Source organism: Ptychodera flava, chromosome 11, assembly GCF_041260155.1.
Source record: "Ptychodera flava strain L36383 chromosome 11, AS_Pfla_20210202, whole genome shotgun sequence".
Classification (NCBI taxonomy): Eukaryota; Metazoa; Hemichordata; class Enteropneusta; family Ptychoderidae; genus Ptychodera; species Ptychodera flava.
Window position 1 is genome coordinate 2,765,133 of NC_091938.1, and position 22,916 is coordinate 2,788,048.

The 22,916-nt window shown below is 37.0% G+C and overlaps 2 protein-coding genes across 2 annotated transcripts; both read right to left on the reverse strand.

Annotated features, from left to right (window-relative positions):
• Nucleotides 1-2,518: 2,518 nt before the first annotated feature.
• LOC139143261 (NXPE family member 3-like) lies at nucleotides 2,519-11,331 on the reverse strand. Its single transcript, XM_070713448.1, has 5 exons — nucleotides 10,727-11,331; nucleotides 8,464-8,813; nucleotides 7,234-7,782; nucleotides 6,079-6,122; nucleotides 2,519-4,333 (listed from the first exon to the last, which is right to left on the reverse strand). The coding sequence occupies exons 1-5, from the start codon at nucleotides 10,823-10,825 to the stop codon at nucleotides 3,591-3,593; spliced, it is 1,785 nt and encodes a 594-aa protein (XP_070569549.1). The 5' UTR covers nucleotides 10,826-11,331; the 3' UTR covers nucleotides 2,519-3,590.
• A 2,660-nt stretch (nucleotides 11,332-13,991) lies between these two features.
• On the reverse strand, nucleotides 13,992-22,747 carry LOC139143264 (cell division control protein 6 homolog). The gene is made up of 11 exons (XM_070713459.1): nucleotides 22,305-22,747; nucleotides 21,305-21,691; nucleotides 20,528-20,727; nucleotides 19,795-19,967; nucleotides 19,347-19,453; nucleotides 18,785-18,924; nucleotides 18,133-18,239; nucleotides 17,426-17,490; nucleotides 16,514-16,737; nucleotides 15,520-15,660; nucleotides 13,992-15,002 (listed from the first exon to the last, which is right to left on the reverse strand). Exons 1-11 carry the CDS (start codon nucleotides 22,465-22,467, stop codon nucleotides 14,904-14,906), a joined length of 1,806 nt encoding a protein of 601 aa, XP_070569560.1. The 5' UTR covers nucleotides 22,468-22,747; the 3' UTR covers nucleotides 13,992-14,903.
• Between the last annotated feature and the right edge of the window lie 169 nt (nucleotides 22,748-22,916).

Genomic DNA, 22,916 nt, shown 5'->3' on the forward strand with positions numbered 1-22,916 from the left:
AAATTCCTATCTTACAACTGACATGTCAACAATTTCATTAAAACATAGAATGACTATTTAAAATATAAATATATGTAAAATGTAAAATATAATATATATACATGTATATATATATATATATATATATATATATATATATATATATATATATATATATATATATATACATACGTATATATGTCCACCTTTTGCTTTATTTATGTCGCGCGAGGGGGGTGTCACCCTGTTTTCGAAATTGGGAATAGAGGGGGTCGGCCACTTTTTGACGTCGGCAAAAAATAATCCACCGCCCCCCCCCCCTCCCCCGGCCGAAGAAACTGACCAGTCTCTTAGGCGCGTACCGTTTCCCATTTAGAGTGGACGCAAAACAAAGAATTTAATTACTTTGGCCTAACGGTTGATAGTTCTTAGGAAAACGCAATAATATTATTCAAGTTTCTTTTTTAATGAAAACGAAGAATGGTTTCGTATTTTGGTTAGCTGTGATCACCAATGGATGAGATAAAAATCATTTTAAAGATTACGTTCAAAACAGAGTAACTGAAAATATATCTTGCCATTGTTGGAAAGGAAATAAAATATTTAGGCCAACGACTCTCCGTCTTACACCCATCTTACACAATTCTTCTACCCATTGTATGTGAGTGCTGGCGGCTTCATAGAGGACTGCCTTGCTAAATACTATGAGTATGTCTTAGTAGATTGCCAATGGACTTTGGAGTACGACTGTCAATTCATCGGTTGACCATCCCTTTGAGTAGCCCTGCGGACCATGCTGTGTGTTCCCGTCGTTATACGGCCTCCCACCACACGGTATAACGCCGGGAACACACAGCACGGTACGCAGGGCTACCATTGGAAATGCCTACTGCTATGGATGACATCTTGAAGCCTTCACAAAGAATTTATTTATTATGAACAGAATCCATGTTCACGATAGACGATGTTTGATTTTTTTGTAGGTCTGGCTTTACAGTTTGTGTCTTTCTTCACAAAGCCCCGAGAAAAGTGTAACTGCATGGACAGGAGTTTATTTTAAGAAAATTATCATTTGATAAGTACATCTTCGAATAACATCTTCCTGAAAGTCCCTTGATTGTGAAGGGATGTTTTGGAAATATGCACAAATAACAACGGCATGACTCACTCTAAATCAACTTTCTGCTTCTTTGAAAGTTGAAATATTTGCTGCGAGGTATGAACAACATATAATCAACAAGTAAGATACAGTTCAACGCAATGTATCTCGAAAAGTAAGTCGATCGTGTATATCAGTGTTGCTCAACATTTTTGTTCACTTACATTAATTTTATTTCATACGTCATTTTCAACACTGTCCAAGACAAGATGACACTCGATCGTCACCCACACTGCTGCCCACGACCTTACGCATACAAAACTTACACATATACTGTTGGCAACCATTTTAAAGTCACTCCAGTGCAATCCAGTTATCCTATGGACAAGGACTTTGTTTCCGTGTCCCCCTTCATATCGCTATAAATGTATACCTTCTATCATAATGTATAATATTTGCTATGTAAACTAATAAAGATGATTCATTTATTGATTCACTAGCTCTTCTCCGGTGACCAGTTACTTGACCACTCGAGCGATTACAACAGTGTGCCATTATTAAACCATGTGAAAATGCTATCTCTTTTTGCCATATTCCCTGTGCCGTAGGGGAGTGATAAGCTTAATATGTTATATACCAACTCGTATAAAATTTACAAATGTAGGTACCACAGGCTGCAACTGGTATTTTGGTCGTTACAACCTGGTAGCTGCGACTGTGGTAATCACATCATATGTTGCTATGAGGACAATAACTGTAACCTAGGCGGCGGCTATAGATGAGTTTCGAAACCTGAACACAGCTGCAGAGTTTCGACGAGACGAAAATTGTTGACGTAAACGATATTTGAGATTTTTTTTCGGTTTGTAAAGCGTTGGATCTAATTAACAACTTTCACATGGCGACAAGAATGTACCAGATTGCAATTTGTAACATCTTAAACAGTTACATTTGACTGCATCTTCTTTGCAAAATAACGAGTAGTTTAGCTGCAGTAGTTTATTGTCAGCAAAGACACTGTGGGAGCTACACTCTGTCAACAGATTGGCAAGGTACGTGCAGCCAAACAGCAGATTTGGAGAAGTTTAACATGAGCTACCTTACATTTACATGGAAATATACTAGTCTAAAGTATTTTAACTAAATTTAAAATTTTTGAGGGACTCATTATAATAAATACCAATAGATTACTTCGGAAGTTGTATTGCCCTACGAACAGATACGATAAAGGCAACCGATAAATCGATGTAAATCAAGGTAGTATGCGCTTCGAAAGTGAAAGACAAAGTTTTGCGCAATTTTTCCTAAATAATGAAAATTTTAACCATTCTCTTACCAAAACAAGAATAAAGTTTTTTCGTCACCGTGCAAGTATTATACAAGAAGAAAAAAGTACCTAACATTGACCGATATTTCAAATTCAAAATGGCCGCAAGGGAAAAATAACATTATCGATTTTCGAAAAACTAAGGCGGTGAAATTTTTTCTTACTCCAAGGGCTTTAAAATGAAGCAAGTGATAGATCAGAAATTTTAAAGACTTGTACAAATTTTTGAATCCGAATATCTGTCCCCGAGGCGCACTCTATATCGAGTACATGTATTCGATACAATTCCACTTCCAAAACGTGAGTGAGTATTATTCGTGGACACTTGACTCTGACCTCAACGCAGAGTTCGAAATATTCTACTGCCTGCCTCCCTATGGCGGTAACATTTTGACCAGACGGGTGAAATTTTAGTTACCTATCCGGACGTTCATTACTTATATCTTACTAATTTCCAACACAGTCAAAAAGACTTTTGTTTGTCAACACAATGAAAATATAAATGGAATACCCTGAAGATGTTTATTTACCAGGTCATCACTATGATGGCTTATGTACAATAACTGGACTTCTACAAAAAATTCTATTGAAATGACAATGTTGTAGTTTTTCTCTATTTGGAAATCTATCGATATCAGCTTTCTGGTACTGACACTGTACAGTGTCCGAAATCGTGTGTTCGCCTAGTCTAACAATTATGTCGGTATATTCTATACTTATATGAAATTAACAACATCGTTCTTGTCGGTAACAACACATTCTAAATCACTATAAGCATGATAAGAGCGACCACTGTAGGAACGTGACACTTTCTCGACATTGGTGAGGTGCTCTTGTGATTTGCATTCTTGCCAATGAAGAGTTAGACTTGTATTCCAATCTCAACATGAGTGTCATACTAAGATAATACATTTTCCACCATTCAATGACGAGAATACACATTTTGTTGTTGTTGTTTTTTCTTGTTTTGTGTGTGTGTGTGTTTTTTTTGCATTGACAGATATGAGAATGTCAAGAGGAGATCACCGGTTGCGAGAAACTCTCCTGCTGTCGTCTCACAGCTTTCATTACCGGCTATAGAAAGTCTCTCTGAACTAAAGCTGCACATGCTTTTGTGTGTGGTTGCTAAATGATATTAAAAATGGTTCAAAAACAGATTTGCGAGTCGGCAGAACAGTAGTATTTTCATTTCATCTCATGTTCGGAAAGTGTCGTTGAAGGACATATATATGATGTCATCAAATGTACCTCTTGCTCAATGACATCGTCAGGCATGTGGACAAGAGTTTTGGAATAGTAAGATGCACACATATCCCAGACATCAATGAACATAATTCCTAGACCACCCATCACTCTACGCATCATTCTATTCATGTCAAAGAAGATCCAGTTAGAGCTGTGGATGGATTGCTCGGTGTAGTCATTTTCTCTTGGATGAGACCCTTTGATTAAGATAGGAATTCCCGGACAACGAATCAGTAATTGTTTTAGGGTATGTTTGATGTGCAACAACCGTTCCAAGTAGGCTCTGGTTGTCCAAGATGAAAAATGGAAGCTTAAATTCATGATAAATATGGTTGAATTGCAACGTTCATCTCTTATCCCATTGATTACGTTCACAGCAAAGCTCTGTTCCCAAAACGAGGCAGGGTTTGGACCGATTTTGAAGGCGGGGAAGTAGTGGTCGACTTCGGCGTACCCAAAACGCCGTTTTATGATGTCGTGAATTTGACCGAGCGTTGAGTCTCCAAACAGAGTAATTGTTCTCCCTGACAGACAACGTTTGAAACTTCCAGGGCTCCAATGACGAGCGCGGCATACCAGTGATCTGTACGATGTCTTGCCTAACCAGTATCCATCAAGGAGTGGAATTGGTAAGTCGGGACCGCATTCTGGTAAATTTAATCGTCTGTTTATCACATCTGGTTCTGTAAGAATTAAAACAATCACAGAAATATTCAAACCCCGGAAAAAGATCCAGTATAGTGTAGGTAATGTTCAATAAAGCTACGTACGATGGAAATATATTCTACATTGAATATATTAGTAAAATGCTAAAAATGTAAAAGAGCAGATTTACACAGAGCTTCTCTTGATGGATTTGTTTATTTTCTGATGATTAGAAGTTATTTCTACATTCTACTGGCTGATTAGGTACAGTAGACTGGCCATCCAGTCGCTTGGCTTGTGTCGTCAGAGCTGGTGCTGTTGGGCAAGGCGTTCACTCCACGATCTAAGCACCAGCCTACCACATAGCCGGACAGTCTGCTGAAGTTAATTCCTTTAATTTATTCTGTTTCGATATTTATACCCACAAACTTGGAGCAAGTCTATGTGCACAGCTCCACGAGTGGCATAATACTAATCTATGACGTCACGTGACGAGTGATTAGTGGCATGCAAATACATCACAGTAAACAATGCCACTAATGCAATACCTTATAGTAAGAATTTGGAAGGTAAAGAGATGTTGAGAACGATTTGATGGGGTTATAATAGTTGCAATTTGTCGATAAGGCACAAACAGTGGAATTTCTCTCAAGTAATTTGGTGTAGTTTTTCATGTTTTTGATAAATAAATATAATAAATTTGTTTTGTGATAAGTAAAAATACATTTGAAATGGAAACTAAGGCTTCTTTAGCTGCATGAGATGCTGAAAAACTTCATAGTTTAGATGTGACATTGAAAGAAACATTGAGACTCATAACAAAGCACAGGCAACAGACTCTTGAATGGGAAATTGGGCTATTGGACTAAATGTATTTTACATTTCTTTATAAAAGGTATGTAAATGCTCAATGTGATTAAAATCCGATAGTGATGGGTCGGTCTTTTTACTACGCTTTCATTCGTTTTAATACAGTCTTTTTTCTGCGGTCCTCCCCTCACCGCAGAAAAAAAAGACCGTAATACGAAAGCGTAAAAGACTGACCCATCGCTACGTAGGATTATAATCAGACTGGTAAATGCTTCATGAATTTAATAGTCACGAGTGAGACAGTTTTAATGTTAAGGTAGTTCGCGCCTAAAAATAGGAAATCAAAAACTTTTGCTCAAATCTTCCTCAACGAAACTTCCAAGTATCCTCTCACCAAAACAAGATAAAAATCAAGGGTCGCCGTGAAAACTTTGGTATAAGAGAAAAAATACCTAATAGTTACTAATATTTGACACTCAAAATGGCCGCTAAGTCTACGAGGATTGATTGATTTTCTGAAAACTGAGATAGTGAAAACAAAATGAGCCCTACAAGCAGTAGACAAGAAAAGAATAGTGAAAAATTGAGATTTCGGATATCTGTCCCCGAGCGCTTATAAGCTATAGACTACATATTAAAAACACCAAAAAATTGGCCGAGTCTTTACACTTAATGTAGAGATGGCGACGTTTCCTTTTTGCTTTGTTCTTTACTGTTGTCGTTGTTTGTTAGTCGTGTTGGCGCAGGGAGGGACATGCCCTTTCTTACAGCTGATCTTACTAGTAATTAGATTGGCGAACGTTGTGCTTTTTTGAATTACTGTGTTAACAGACCGAGGTTCCTCGGAGTTTCTGACAAGACACCCACTGCCACACTTGCACGTGCACGTGCACCAAGACCTGAGAATGAGGGACTTTACATACATGTACGTATCACGCATGGGACAGTCCATAATTTTGAACAGCATACCTACCTTTAATAAGGACTCCTATGGGATCGCCCACCTGACCTCCTCGACTAAAAAGAAAAAAAACATGTTACACGTAATCTAAATAAGGCTAATCTACAACTGCCAAACATTTCGCTGTTCACATTTTTTCTGAGGAATGTCATCATCGTCATTTAGAGGATGTGAGCGAAAAATTAAATTCCCTCCTGCCAAAATAAAACGTGTCTGAGCACGATGCTACTAGGGCTTTAACATTGAATAACTTTGCAATATGAACACGATTGGAACTATTAAATTTGGGATAATTGGATCTTGATATTTTTCAAATTTCTCTAAAGTGTCAGGTGCCCTATAGCTGAATGTTGCGATATTATAAATTACTCATAAAAAACAAATGTGTAACTTAGGAAGAAAAACAGATGAGGTTACATTTGCAGATTAAATCGACATTACTTCACCATCCATTTATCCCAAATTAGTTCCAATCGTGTTTATGTTACAATGCAGATGTACTTGAAGAAAATAAATGTATATACGTTTTGTTTTTAATAATCTAGATACCTGGCAATTGGACGGGTTTAATCATCACGAGGATCTAATCTGGTCGTTTTTTGGTACTTAGGTATCCGAAGATCTACAGATCATTGTCATTGTGCCCCTTTCTTTTCCGGAGACATTTTGAGGAAAAGTAAAATTTTCCATGTCAAAATTTTCAACACTCTGTAAGATATTGCCCGGCAGGTATCTTTGTGATAGCCCTGCACTCATCCACAGGTCAAATAATATCTATATTGGCATGCCATAAGGCAACTATGCAAATCGATCGAACAGAAAGATGCACCAGTCTGGCTAAACTAGCAGTTCTCTTTCTTATGAGCAATAATGCCAGCAAACCCAAACCTGGTCCTAAAAGTGTACATCTATACTTATTTATTTATTCATATATTTATTCACATTAAAGGATAACCCATTTACAGATACCAACTGAGTGAAAGTTTCCCCAAAGGGCCGTATATCTGCCATGGGGTCCTACAAATTTCATAAAAGAGTTGTACAGATCCAAAAAACTGATAGAAACACTAAGAAGTATCGTGAAAAAAATGACATAAAGTAAACAGCGTGCACTCGTGCACTACCTCACTACTTCTTTCTAAAAAAAACCCATAAATTTTGTCTCACCTTTCAAAAAACGCGGAATTGTTCGCCACTAAGTTAAACCTTTCCGCCATTTCATCCAGAAGCCTTATAGTAGTTCTCACCGTTTCGATGCCAGCACAACCGATGTTTTCATGTTTATCACAAAGATACACAGTCTTACCAATGGCTGCCTCTATGCTATATTCGCACACATTTGACCAAATCCCTTCATTCTTCAAACCGCAAGTTGTGTTGTATATTTCACCATCTTTCCTGAAATCCACATTCCATAGGACCCGTTGTTCTTGCGGCCGTACAACAGTGTTCAAGAAGTTGATAGTCTCTCTGGTGAACGACAGTCCGATCCTTATGGTTGCGTCCCCGCTCCACCCAGCGTAGAAGTATATGCTATAAGTTCCATTCAGGTAGTCGACAACTTTCCCTGTTGTACCTCTGAACGGCTGAGTGGTCATCATTACTGCCTCGAAGAAGTCCCCTCCTCGCATTCGGCGCCGACCATTTCCATCGAATGTTTCCAGAGTGACATGGATGGTATCTCCCACGTAGTACGTACGTCTTTGAAGTATTACCCTGAGAAGTAAAACGTCATTGAGTTGTCTTAACCCTTATAAGCGCCAAAGTCTATTTTGTCGCAGTTAAAAATATAAGGCAGACAATTTTTCGTATTTTCCCAGCTTTTTGATCAAAAACCATAGCCAATGAAAAGTTATACAGACTTGATCCAAAAGTATCAAAATAATTAAAGAAACATCCATAAAAGGTAAAATGTTGCACTAAAATTTTTAAGGGAAAAATTACAGCACGCACGCAAGGGGTTAATGCAAAATGTCATGCTTCTAACAGCTATCAGTCAGCTGAGCATCAAATATTGAAATGAACTATGTCTAACATTCTTCTTTCTTTTCGTTGCTCAATGCTGAGGACGAAAATGACAATTGAGGAGATGTTCGTGATGCCACCCCTGTGTTTGCAATGACGTCAAGGTATTTGGCTTTTGTTGTCGTGGCGGAGTTGAGTGTTGTACAATATCACTTGCATGGGTTGAAATGTCGCTCATTTTCATGAATCAAAAACTTTCAAGGAGTAATTTTTTCCTCGTAATCAGAAGTACAGTTGTGTCTATTGAAAGGCCCCCGTCAATATGCCAAGCCTGTTAATTGCTTATTTGTTTCTTTTGGTGTTTTGCATGGAAGTCAATAATCAAATCATTATGATATAAGCATGTTATATCAAATGCCGTGCTATACCAACCTTGTTCTTTCGGGTGATGTCATTCCAAGTGAACCTGTGCCAATAAGAATCGAAGAATCGTCGTTTGCAAAACTGTCTACGTCTGATTCTGTCTTTCTGTTTTCTATCGCCCATTCTAGCTCGTCGATGATGCCAACCCATTCCATGGCAAAACGATTGTATCTGTTGTATGGGAAAAACAAACCATGCCAGTCTTTGATACACAGACCGTGTTTGCTGTCCACATCTTCATAGTTCCTCGGCGTTGCCTTGGCTATATATGAAGTTGTTTCAGATGTTGACGGATCATACACAACGCTGTCCAGTTTTCGTTGGCGACTCTTCTGATACGTGCGGCCTAGCAGCGTTTCCTTGATGACAAAAAATATCAAAGCAACACCATTTGTGTTCGAGTTACACAGCTGTAGTCTCACTAAGGATAATGCGATCACAACTGGTACACATAATCATAAACATTCCACATCTAGGTTGAAATAATAGTATTATCTACAGTTAAAATTACATGATAAAGTAAATTAAGTCTACGAATAATGTATCTTCCTGGACAACCAACAATTCAAAATCACTAACTTATTCATTTATTTGTTTAAAATTCTTTCACGGACGACAAACGGAGATCCCATCTATACGGGTCTTATAGTGTATTATACCCGTAATCCAAAGATACGACACGCCTGGCGCTCTATGCAATACTATGGATACAACAGTTCGATCATGCCACGAATGGAACCATCATCCTTTGGTAAGACATCGATATTTCAGCCACACTATCATGACGTCCCACAATTATATTAAAGAGATACAGTCGTCAGTACTGCGCTGGGAGGTCGCATGAGATCCAGACGACCAATGTAAACACTGTATCCAAGGTAAGATGGTGATTGATGAAAGTTAAAACATGTCTGTCATAATCTACATCATGTTATTTAAATGCTGCAGCTATGATGATGAGGTGCATCTTGATGTCGTGCACGAAATACATTGTTTGCATACAAGAAACTCGCACAGGCGCAGTTCCAACGGCTGTTTCCCTGAAAGTTTAATTCATTTCATTCGTTCACTCATGAACTCGCAGGTGACCCCAATATTACAGCCGCATTTCAGAAGAAAAGTATAATTGAAGTAAAAAAGAAAAACATTAACTATTGAACCAATTAGAAGTATACAAAATTCAAACACAGATTAAGACTTGTGGGAATAAAAAAAATACAGCTGACAAAATTTATGTCTGAAATTAATAAAATCGTCAAACTATCTGAATTGTATCTGTAAAAAATGACTTTGCACCAAAAATGAAAATTGCGAACTTAATGGAGGTGTTTTTCCCCCGAAAGAAAGCAAGAAAGATAAATCGATTTCTGGTTACAAACTATGAAGTGATGAAAGGTGTTTGAGCACAACCTGCTCTCTACGTGGCACTCGACATATCTAAATCTGCGTAACTTGATCGCTCTTTGAAGACCAATGCTCCAATGCAATCAAATATCATTTCACCAACAGATATACCATTTTTATCTACAAGCTCATGATATCGGCTAAAAATGATTTCAAGGAAGATACAAGCCGCTGTCTATAGCGTATTCTATACAACGCAGATGCGGCAGCGGTACCACAGGTAGGCAATTAACAAACTCTGGTCCACATTTTCTAAATATGGTGGGCCTGAGACAAATTCTATCTGGTAATACAAATTCTTTGAAATATTCATGAAATTTATGTTTTATATATTTTTCTAAATGATCGCTTGAAGGCGAAACAGTGTAATGAGCAGTTGCATGATGGAGTTTTTTATTGACTGTTTATCTATGCAAGAATGTACGTTTTCATTTAGTATAAAAAACCAGGGGGCAGTATTGTTGGTTGCTTGTCGAGGTTTGTAGTCTTATTAGACATTTGCATTCAAATGTCCCATGGCTGTGATGGCAATATTTCATACTTGTTGCTGTGGTTAGGTTCGACCATCTTTTATACAATACAATTCTTCTTTCCTCGCTATCAGGATATGCGGATTTACACTCTTTTCTGAATTTTCCTGTCAGATAACAACCTACGGCAGATATTTTTCGGAGTTTGGCGTTATCATCGGACCGGAAAAATCACTTTTCTAAGGCAAAAGTTGACAGCTACAGACTAAGAGCCTGTAGTGACATGTACAGAAGACTTGAGCACCGGCAATGTAAAAGTGCTGCCCGGCACAAATATGCTGAACAAGCGGGCGAAATGAAAGTATTAAATGTGTGGAGCATTTGAAAATCAAACTTACCATATTCAGCATTAGGACACCGACGACAAAGCCACTTATGAATAGAAAGATGGGATATATCAACTTTTGTCGATTGGATACGACACGATGTGAAGTCATTATCTTCAACCAGAGGCAATCAGCAGATTGCAATTAATGCAATACTTACAAATGGGCGCCAGGAAAGTTACTGAACGTTCTTTGAAAAGGATTGTAGCGCGGTGGAATCCCTCAAATTTACGATTGCCAAAATTTTAAGTCAAAGTGGTAGACTTCTGTGAATAATAATTTCGAAATATTCTTAAATATGAAGGTATACGTCAAAGCAGAGTTACTGTACTAGAACACTGTGTGTCAATAGTTTCTATTATGGCGTCACTCCTGGTTCTAGATTTGAAGTGGCGGCGCCCCGTTCCAATGACGGCAATGCCAGCTGACTATTTTCTTTTCAAATTCCGAAACGTGTGTACTTAATATGAGGATTCCCGTATTATTGCTTTCAGAGACCAATGGGCTTTGCTTTTCGCATCCTGGCTGATATGTACTTTTCAAATTTTAAAAAATGGTTCACCAGGGCTTCAGCTTGTCAAATCCAAAGTCGTGAACATGAAGCTCCATCTTGTACACAAACCTCTAAGATTTCAAATGTTTTTGCCGAAATTTGGGTCTATGTATCATTTGCATTTCAATGACGTCACAGGACTGTGCATGGCTAGCAACAGCACCTCTTTACATGCCTGGTCACATAGTTTGAATTTATTTTGCATACAAATAACGCCAAAAATCCGTTTTTAACGTGAATGTACCACATCCACCCTAGCAACGTTGGTTAATCGACTATTTTTGCCTCAAAAAAGTCCTCTGTAAGCTTACTTGTTGAAAAAGTGCAGCTTCGTTTCATCAGGAGAGCCAATAAAACCGTTCGTGCCAAAGGCTGTTCCGAAGAGATTTCCTGGCGGACGGGGCGGACTTTTTTCCCGTTTAGCAGAAAAAGGGAACGGATAGGCGGGAATTTTATTCTCATTATTACCACAGGGAACCCAGATATCTAGTTGTGGTCATTCGTATTGTTGTTTATGTTTATAATTAGTCATGTTGTTGTTGACAAATAAATTTCAACTATTGTGTTGTTGTTGTTTCAAACGTAATGTAGATGTCCTATGAGATACCACGAGTACGCTATCATTATTTGACTCTCTCTAAACGTACTTTCTTCATACGATGCAACTCTCTCCAAACATACACTTTCTTCATGAAGCCAGCGTTGGTAATCGTCGGCTGACAAACCCAGCTGGTTAGCTGTTCTGTCTGTGAACGGTTATGATGGCAATTTTTAAAATGTATTCATATAATAAAATGTCTTTTGATATAAATTCGTTCTTTTACCACCTGTCACTGATGAGAAGTTTGTTAATTCCAGAAAGCTCCGTACCCATGGTGATGCTGCATTTTTATCAGTAGGGGAATCTCGTCGGCAGTATTTTAAGCAAGAGCTTGTCGTTATAAATTCAAATTTCCTATTATTGTTAATTCATAGCAGCTGTGACACATCGTAGTTTGTGGGAAATAGATAGCTTTGGAACTTGATCTCTTTGTTCACCTCAGAAATATCACGCCCGTTGGTGGCGCTCTGGTGAATTCAAATGTCCCCTAAGATAGATGGGGACACCCATATAGTCCAGGCAGGACCGATTCCGTCATTAACTTAATACAAGGTGATACTTTTGTTGTTACGAATCCACCAATTTGGTTGAATATCCTGTACTAGCATAGCTAACCATAACGGTTGCTATAATGTAAAAAATACATCTGAAGAAAGCGCATTGAAGAAATTAACAGTCTGCTTATTTATCTCCTGAACACCAGGATGTGGGGTTATATTATACACATATTGACTGGCCATGAGGGCAACACCATACGTCTGTACCCCGAGGGACTGTGAGTCACCCCAAAAATGGACTGTTTCCAGAGGTCGAAGGCCCAACAGTCTGTTTTAGGGGGTAACTCACAGGCCTGAGGGGTTAAAGACGTATGCGGTTGCCCTCATGGCCAGTTAATGTGTTTTATAACACACCTCATCTGCAATCATGCATAAGAACATACCATGCACAAAAATTGTCTTAGGGACCGTCTCAGATTGTCGCAGAAGTTCAAGAAACGAAATTTCTTCGTTTAGATTCAACCCCCCTCCCCCTCCCCTAAACGAAACTTCAAAAGTGCGAAATGTTCATGTCTGCCTGAGAGTACAATGTTGCATTTTGCTATAGCTACTAAAGACGTATTTCCCTTGCCACATTACATTAAAGTAAACGATCAGATTTGAGTACTAACAGGGCATTTTACCGCATAAAAGTTTCATTTTATTTTACTTTCCCTTTTTGCATCTCTTGTGCTGTTCTTTGTCTTTGTGAACACGCAATTTGTACTTGGTAGGGGCGGTAAATAAGCGAAAAACTTTGACAAGGGGGCCCAGGCATGTTCAATCATATTAAAACGACTATGACCAGGTGCATAACAAGTGAGAATAAAGACATCTAGTGGTTAGAGCAGACGCTTATAAATAGCACATTTTTAAAAAATGATACTTTTTGTCTTTGTATAATTTGATGAATGAAATGTTTAGGATACAATGTTCCTATCGGTAAATTGTGTTTGGGCACAAACGAGATGGAAACAGTTACAAATTTGTTGGCACGAGTGTGCAGTTTTTCTTTAATTTAAAATAAACACACGAAAACTTGTGATCACAAAATAAAAGTGCGAAAGTGAAGTTCACTAATTGAATGGAGGTCAAACCCCCTCCCCCCATAAACGAATAAATTTCGCTTTTTGAACTTCTGCGACAATCTGAGACGGTCCCTTAAATTGTCTTATATGTTGGAGTGGTTTGGCAAGAAAGTTTCCCAACAGGATCGCAATACTTCTGCAACACATTCAATGCACCTTTGATTATCGTTTTCGTCCGTTTTGAGTCCTTATTGGAAACCAGAGCATTCAGTTCTTCAGAAAGTAGGATAGAAATATTTCTACTATTGTTCAGATCGGCCGCAGACGACTGCCCCATCTAATGGCACATGACATAATGGAGTTTTCCTTGTGCAAGACTTCTGAGTAAAATCTGAAACTGAATGTGCCTCAGTTCTTTGGACACTCAAACGTTTACAATAGTTTTCTGGTTTGCTGCTTTGTGAACTCACCTTGAAATCTCTTGAGTGAATGAAATGGCAATTTGTATAAAACGTCGCAATGTTAACTACTTAAAAAAAAATAACAAAAACACCATGGATATTTCAATATTTCATTTACTACAGTGACAACATTATTAAAGGTTCACAGAATTGAAATATGAGTCATTCCTTATAAAACAGATTACAAAACCCTAAATCCCTATAATTTTTACAATTTACACAACATAAAAGATTTTTTTCATTTATCAGACATTTTTTGTTACAGAATTGGTAATTTTATCAATATCTGTGGACAATAAAATTGAATTCTTCCATATGTCACAAATACATTTATACTTGGTCAGTTTTTTCCAGAACAAATTTCATTAATATAAGTTTACAACATTGTGAAATATTTACATTTTTTGGCTTCAATAAAACCCTACCACATAATATATGTACCCAAGCCTAAATAATATCAAAGCCACAAAAAAATGAAAAAAAACTTACAATTTCAAATGTGAAATGGTGAAAGATATTGCCAAGTGTAAAAAAATGAACGACAACAGAAGGAAAAAAATGCTGAGAACATTATGCACTATGAAAGACTGATGCAATTAAAAAGAAGGGTTGAATGTCAAATGTATTTCCTACAGTGTCTTGTGAATAAAAATCAATGCCAACAGCATGGCCAACATGTCAACAAAACAACATTAAATTGATGAGAATATTGATCAATAATAATGGAATTTTATCATTTAAAGAATTTGTTTTCAGAAATCATGGGTGATGTATGCACTGCTTGATCTAATCTCAATACTGTGTTACCTCAATTAACAAATAATTTCCTGATACAAGACCCACACATAAGTCACTGGCTAAACGTCTTGATACCATGAACCATCTCTGTAAATTTTAAATCGAAGCAACTGTGACTTGTGTACACACTTGATCTGGTTCAAGCTATCTTCTGAGCAAAATCGCAACACAGATTCCATTTTTGTTGAGAGATATTTACTGCACAGTGGTCTTCACCTTCTTTCTGGAAGTCCCTCTTGCAAAATGGAAGACATCAACACTTTATCCTGAAGTGCAAACTCAACTTCTTTCTCGTTTAGTTTAAGGGATATCTGATAATAATGATAAGATTTAAAAAATAGATGAATGAAAATTAATGGCAGATGGATATAAAGATGTTGAAAGTTGGTGGAAACTGAACCACATATATATATATATATATATATATATATATATTATATATATATATATATATATATATATATATATATATATATATATATATATATATATATATATATATATATATTTAGTTTTGGTTCAGTTTTTTGCCTGGCGAATACACTTAAAACTCAATATGAAAGTTATTTACAACAAATTTCAGCATAAATCTATCTGTATTGGTGCTGTAAAAATTGAATGCAGCGCCCTCTCTGGCCAAAAGCAGACTAAACAATTGAAAAGACGGAACTCTGCAATGTTTCTCACCAATTCATTTAGCATGTAGTCAGCATGACTAAAATTATAGTTGTTCAGCATCAAGTAGATTCTATTGTTCTCTTTCAAGAACTTTCAAATTTTCAAGGACTTTTGAAGTAAAAGAGCATTTTCCGAAGCTGGAGGACATACCTTTGTCTGTCTTGTTTCCTTTGATTTCTTTACACCAATGATACCTCGTGTTTCAATCAATCCACAAAGAGACAGGAACTCTGATTGGTCAACTGCCCCAACCTGTCTTGATTGACAGATTCTACAATACACATCATGGAGCTGAGGAATAGAGTTTATAAAGAATTATATTTTAAAAACAATAAGAATGCATATCACAAGCTGTTTACTTGTATTTTGTACATGATTTCAAATTTTCATTCGAGGTGGCCTATCAATCAGTTGGTCAATATTGATTTTTCAAGAACCGTTATGAAGTTTATCTGGAATGTTGTTCACAATATACTAATTTGATGCTGTTGATTTACTAGTGTGACACAAAATAGTAATTTTGGGGGCAAGACTGAAGATTAGCGAACACGAAGAAATGTTGTTTTACTTTTAAGCAGCACTGTGGAGTCCGTTCATACCAACAATTTTACTTATAGTCCCTAATTCTAAGCAAATGCCTCTTTAGTTTGAAATCAAAGGTTGTCCACTAAGGCCAAAAAAAATAAATTGTACTGTTCCAATAACATGGGTAGGTGGGTCAGCAGGAATTTTTTTTTCCAAAATATTTTTATTTTTAAATATGCATTTTTCAGGGGTTCAGGGGGGTCAAACACTGGCCACAACATTTCCAGAAAAATGTATCATACATATAAAAGGGAAAAAAACAAGACATCCTCGTTCAAGCAAAACTCAAATGCCAAGTAATGAACACATGATTTTACAGGTTTTTTTCTTTCTTTTTTTTGTACTTCCGTGTTTACGTAGCTCTAAAAAGTTTGGGGTCAGCAGGTAAAAATTAAGGTAGGTCGGGTTATCGCAAAAGCACAATTTTTTTTGTTGGACCGAATATTCAGACATCCTTTTTAGAGTGACCAGTCAACAATATGAACAGAAAGCCGATCACAGAATGATCTATTTGTTTGAGATAAGAAATAGCCAACAAACAAAAACAACAGGTACTTACCTTTCCAAGAGTGATTTCCTTTGCTTTACTGTGTTTCAACATCAAGAGTAAAGTACAAATTAGTAATTTTTGTTGGACTGGAAAAGTTTGCTGCTGATTATTGTTGGATGAAACCATCCTGGATCCATAGACTTCAGAGATCACATTTGAAATGTGTAACAGACTGACTTTCTTTGGCACTGGTGTCTTTGGTGTTGACTTTCGTGGACTTGGAGGCAATGATGCTGTAAATGTAGATGAAAATAATATTGTTGCCATATTCATTGATTTCCAGTTTCACAGCTTTTCATAACCTGTTCATCCCTTTTTCCTATAAAGAGGTCCACGATCACCATTGATAACTATGGATTTGGGTCAAACCATGGTGGTGGAGGGTTATTTAACAGTGATTAATATGTATGATGAAAACATGTACTATCATTGTTTGTCCTCCATAAATTTTTGTCTGCCATAGTTCTGTTCATGGCTTTTCACCTTGCTGACTGGGCTGCAAAATCTCACTCTGTTGGTTGTAACACAATGCAAAGCATCTGAAATTAACCTTTTCAGTGCCGTAATTTTTCCCACCAAAATTTTAGTTCAATTTTTTATCATTTTTTATGAATTTTTCTGTCTTTTTTTGATAATCTTGAACAAAATGGACATCAGATTTCATTGGCTACAGTTTTTTATCAAGATTTTGGTAAAAATCTGAAAAATTTAACTTGGGTATATTTTGTAAGGGTGACAAAAATTGACTTTGGCACTCAAAGGGTTAATATTGATCACAACTCGATGTTGCTGTCGGGACATAAGTGTGTCAAAAATCTCTTCAAAGAATGTTTCTTTTAATATCAATGAAATTTTAGAACAACTAATTTGTACTTTTTAGAAAATAAATGTGAGTGAATAAACTATGAAAAATCAGCTTACGTTCTGATGATGGCTGTAATACCATTTGACTTCTTACATCAGATTCAACAATTTCTACCGCTCTCCTGAAAAAATTAGCATCAATAATATTCATTGTACGTTTAGAGAGTTTGAAAATGTCAATGAATGATAAGTTTACATTTACGTAACTCAATCACAGCAGCTTTGCATATATCCATATATGGAAAGAGAGGTCATTTATTCATACGTTAGTACTGTACTGATGGGGGTGTATTTGGTTTTAAGTCTCCATCCAAGTGAAAACCAGTGAATGGTTACCACAGATACAGGGGAAAGAATTCTTGTAATTACATTACCATTTGTTGAGTATTGAAGAGTGATACAGCTTTATTTATTTTGTCAAACTTTTTGATATTTTGATTTAAACATAAGTCAGGCCAAGTTGTTAAAATTGGCATGAATGTATAGATACCGAGGAAATTACTTAGAAATGCACCACTGTCATGTAAAGTTGGCAATATCAACGTGTGAGATATGTCTTGGTGAGACAAAGTTGGTGAAAACTGTCAGTGTCTGGTCTTAAAATGCTTAAGTCAGTTACAATGTCGTACAGAAAATGGAATATTTTATTTGTTTTTACAAACTTAACATGATGTTTACAATTGAACTGGGGTGGAAAAGTGAATAAGTGGGTATCATCAGTGATATGTTGTACAATGTGAGAAGCTAGTGATAGTATCTCTCACCTGCAGACATCAAGTGCTTTTCTTACATCGCCAGATACAGCTGCTACTTTTCTGGCACAAAACTGGACGGCTGCTGGGTCAACTACAGCTACACCGTTACTCTTTGTCTGCAAGACATGGATGATGAAAGATATAATATGGGTTGAGATATAGATCAACAATATCAGTCTTTCAATATCATAGCGAACAAAGTCTACACATTGCAAATTTAAAGAACCCTGTGGCTACTGCTACCATGCAGAGTTTTAACTGAAAGTATGTTCAACCGCTGATGTACTTGCAGATCAAACTGTTTTGTTAAAGTTCATTGGGTTTGACGAGTCATCTCTTCAATGTCCATCACTGTCCATCATGTGTCCATCACATGTCCATCATGTGTCTATCACATGTCTATCACTGGTCTGAATTACAAGAACTTGTCATATTTTGGAGATGTCATATGCTCAACAAATTTGTTCAAGGGTAAACTAAACAAATTTTATATGAAACCTGTTTAGTTTCAAATAGTTGTGCTACTTAAATTATATCAGGTTATATTATAGACAAACACTGTAACAATTCGAAACTAAGAATCTGCAGTTATTGTTAATGAGGTTACTGGACTGCCGTTGGGGTTTCACACCCTGAAAATGAAGGTTACTTGGACACTGACCTTTTCCAGTCTGTCTTGAAGGATTGTTACCAGTTGGTCTTTGGTGTAAGGAGGAAAGTTCAGAAGTTTTGGTTTGCACTTTGGCCTGGCTTGTAACCTTGGAAGTATTCTGTCAGTGAGATCCAGAGCGTTGGCAATACCTATGGGGAACAATGATCAAAATTCTTTATGATAGGCTCTGTATAACTTAAAGATAGTAACAAACAGAAAATAATTAGTTTTCTGTGACCTCATCCTATAATCACAGTAAAATGTAATATCTCTTGAACAATGACCTATAATTGATTGTAATTTGTGAAAATTTGCTAAAAGTCTCTTTGTGCCCATAATGTATCAAAAATACAATGAAATAAAGTTATGAACTACCAGCAGAAGGCAATGTAATCTTGATATTTCAAAATTAAATGTTTCCTATTTTGACCATGAGTGGGTATATTTAAACATGATTTGAGGAACATGATTTGAGTTTTAAGTTCATACAATATTTTCTACTAAATTCAGTTTTGTAATTTGTTAGCTGTAATCCTATAGAGATAAAAATGTTAAAACCTTTTACACTCACCTATAAGCACTAGTCTTGACTTTGGTAATGAGGGCCATTCAAACATTGTATAGAGTACATCTTGGTTCTTGCTATCAAGCTGATCAATCTCATCCAAAATTAATAGCCTGATTTTCAAAAAAAAGGTGAGAAAAATTAATAAAAGATGACTTGACAGTTTTTCCAAACTTGTCAGAACCTGTTGACATGTTTCTGTACAAAAATCAGATGGAGGCCCTATGTCTGTGAAAGCTGGCACATAGTGTAATGTAGTTGACCTGAGTTATGTGTGGCTGGTACCAAGTCTGGTTTTGTCTTCATATGAACATCACCATCACTCAACTACAAGAAGGTGATATGCAAGTAAACAATATGCATATAAAGACACGATCAAATTATTGGAATAAGAACAATTTGGAAACAGAACTAAATGTTATCTTGCTGCCAGCTAAGATCTTCTAATACTCACACTTGGGGTCCTGAAGATGTGAATTTCTTCTGCAGGAACTTGACAGAATCTTTGCTGTGGACTTTCTCTGAGGATTTGTCGTTCAACTGATTGATGAGTTTACTGTAAATAGCATGGCTGTTCCTCACTGACATACAGTTTATAAAGATGACTTTTATTGAATCCATTTCACTCTGGAAATTAATCAAGAAAAAGTCAGTCAAGTCATAACGACAGACATGTGTCCTGTTAAGAAATGAAAAACATTTGACAGATGCAATTTGCTACCTTTTCATTTATTTATGATTATTTCAGCTTGATACGAGATGTAATTGGTTTTATTCTGCTCAATGAAAACAATTTAGACTGTCAGCAGCCATCATAACGCTTGTTTCACTCAGTTTTCAGATGCAAAATGCACACAACTAAATGACATCAGAACTGTATTCATGCCTGTATACATGATTAATCCTATTTCTCCCAAGTTGTATTTATTTCTATGGTTTGTCAATGGAGCCTGGTAGAAAGAGGATTAAAGTCCCTTTCAATAGTCCATATGTTTGTGGAAGTTGAGTGGTATGGTGTTGGTTTTATCTTGAATGTCAGACTTTTCAAAACAAACCTGAAATTAGCACTCACATACTTATGACAAAATCTGACAGATATGACTGAGAAATGATTTTGGAAGTGGACAAAACACAAAAAAACAAATAAATAAATTAAAATTAAATTAAAAACAATCCAGAAAACATACCTTATTGTTTGCTATAATCTGCATAATAGAAGCAGTCTTGCCGGTACCTGGAGCTCCGGATACATACAGACTTCCAGGTTTCTGTTTTCCAACATGATCACGCAGGAAATCCGTCAATATCTTAGTTTCCTTCTCTCTACAAAGCAGAGTTTCCGGGACAGATGTGTGTAGAGCCTTCTTAATCTTCACATAACACTCACCTGGAGAAAAATTATGCATTTACTTTTCAGGAATCTGTCTATTGATAAATGGTTTTGAAGTAAATTGCTTTGTTCCGTTCAGACTAAACTGATGTAACTTGACTTCCTAATAGGTCATCTTGGATCATCAATGGTAGACATATGCAAAAGTAGATACGAATGATTCTCATTGGTTTATGCGAATCAAAAGTAGATATGAATGATTGTTATTGGTTAATGCACACCAAGAGACTAACCCAACTAAGCTGATAACTTTACAGTTTATTTTCATTTTAACGTCTTACAAATACATTGTGAACACTACCACCTTTATTTGCTTATACGGCTGCTCAGTAAAAATGCTTCTCAAAAGCCAAAGATTCTCATTGGCAACTTAGAAAAGAGACTTTGACCAATGCCACACCAAAAGCTGCCCCCTTTGCAATGAAAGGTCTCAAACCACAAACAATTGTGTTTTTGCCATGGTCACTGAACCAAGACACATCATAAGAAAATTACCTGATACTAACTACAAGTGATGTGAAATTAACAGAACTGGATTACCGAGAGAAAACTCCTGCAACTGGTAAAATCTTACCTTCTTGTCTCTGTAACTTTAGAGGTGTCTGTTTATCTGTCAGTGACATGGATTGAAGTTTTCTTGCTGGTGAGAGCAGTGTGTCTTTCTTTCTCGGTGACGGTGACCTTACTTCTACTGCTGATTTCAAAGGGGATGAGACTTTAACAGGGAATGTCTCTTGCGTTGTAGAAAACATAAGTTTTGTCCTTACTGGAGTGTTCCTGATGTCATCGTCAACAGGTATGCTTTTACTAGGTGTTTTTAGAGGAGACCTGTTATTCATAGGAGACAGTCTAACGGAACAGTCCCTCAATGGACAATCCTCTACAGGAATATTTTCCTTTTTGATTTTCCTTGGACTGCAACTTAGACTCCGAGTATTTGACACAGGGCTTTCTTCTCTAACTGAAATAAGACATGCAAGTGAGACATGATGTGTAAGTATTCATTGCAAAAATTAAATACCGCGCGCAAGAACGCGGATTGCAGAGCGCTATGTCACTGACAGGCACGTCTGGTCCTTTACTTTCTAAATTATATGGTAGATATGGCGGGCGCAAACCAGGTAATATGAATTTATTAAAATTTGTGTAAAATAATACAGTATGGTGTGCCAATATTTCAAGGACAGTGTATATTTTGCTTTATAAAGTGAGAGTATTAGGATCAGAGGTGATACATGTATCCCCATTGTATTGGAGCTGTACAGGGCTTCATATATCTCAAACCATGAACTTTGATGAAGGCAGAAGCGAGACCCCTCCGATGTCTCAAGGCGCGATCTAACTCGCACCGTCACCCTTCCACCCAGTTTCTGTACTAAACTACGGAGATGACCAAGCCAAAACTTTGTTTTTTGAAAATCGGAATTTTGAAACAAAGAATCTGATGTCGTAATGGTCGATGGTACAATAGGCGATTGGAATAGAAGCCATTTGATTTTGATCACCTAGCGTAGAGAATACGATGAGCGGCTTTTTTGTTCTGTTCGGGGTCAATGCATGGATTCGTGCGTTACCTTTCCGCTGACGTCGTTTCCTATTCTTACTCCTATGATCACCATCAACGCTGTTCGACACTTTATCCATGGGATTATCCGAAGTTTCAAGATCCGACGTCTTTTTCGATTGAGACCGCGTTTTGCGGCGCTGAAACCTGATTGTGGTCTGTAGAGCTGACATAGTCGGTCGGCGAAAGTATCAGAGTACGATCAATACTCGACAATAGTGACAATATTCAGCTGCTGGGTTTTAAATTTCTATCCGAGTATCCTGCTCAAAATGTCGAAGAATCATGCGTCCCCACAGCGACAGATCGGGCTTTATATCCTTTACAGAAAAGGGCTTCCAGGGTATAGAAGTCTTTGATAAGGAGCACTAGATGCGCGAAAACAGCGACAAAAGATAGAAGGTGTCGGGCTTCAGTGTGAACTAAAACTCCCGCCACATCTGTAATTGTATTGACATGTCATACGTGTTGATTGGTCGACGTCGAATTCTGATTGGCTCGTCTAAATATGGCGGGAAAGGTCACTTTAGCGCCATTTGGAAATTTACATGGACTTGAATGTATAGAAAATAATTGCCTGTCGAAATGATGAAGCTATAATTATCTACACCGCAATAAATGT

What these genes read in the sequence shown, in the direction of transcription:
- LOC139143261 (XM_070713448.1), bottom strand. Translation starts at nt 10,825, where the DNA reads ATGACTTCACATCGTGTCGTATCCAATCGACAAAAGTTGATATATCCC. An exon ending in ACATCACCCGAAAGAACAAG is followed by an intron (nt 7,783 to 8,463) that starts GTTGGTATAGCA and finishes TTTACTTCTCAG; the next exon opens with GGTAATACTTCAAAGACGTA. An exon ending in AATTCCGCGTTTTTTGAAAG is followed by an intron (nt 6,123 to 7,233) that starts GTGAGACAAAAT and finishes TTTTCTTTTTAG; the next exon opens with TCGAGGAGGTCAGGTGGGCG.
- LOC139143264 (XM_070713459.1), bottom strand. Translation starts at nt 22,467, where the DNA reads ATGTCAGCTCTACAGACCACAATCAGGTTTCAGCGCCGCAAAACGCGG. An exon ending in AAAGTTACAGAGACAAGAAG is followed by an intron (nt 20,728 to 21,304) that starts GTAAGATTTTAC and finishes ATTTTTCTCCAG; the next exon opens with GTGAGTGTTATGTGAAGATT. An exon ending in AGGAAATCACTCTTGGAAAG is followed by an intron (nt 15,661 to 16,513) that starts GTAAGTACCTGT and finishes TCTATTCCTCAG; the next exon opens with CTCCATGATGTGTATTGTAG.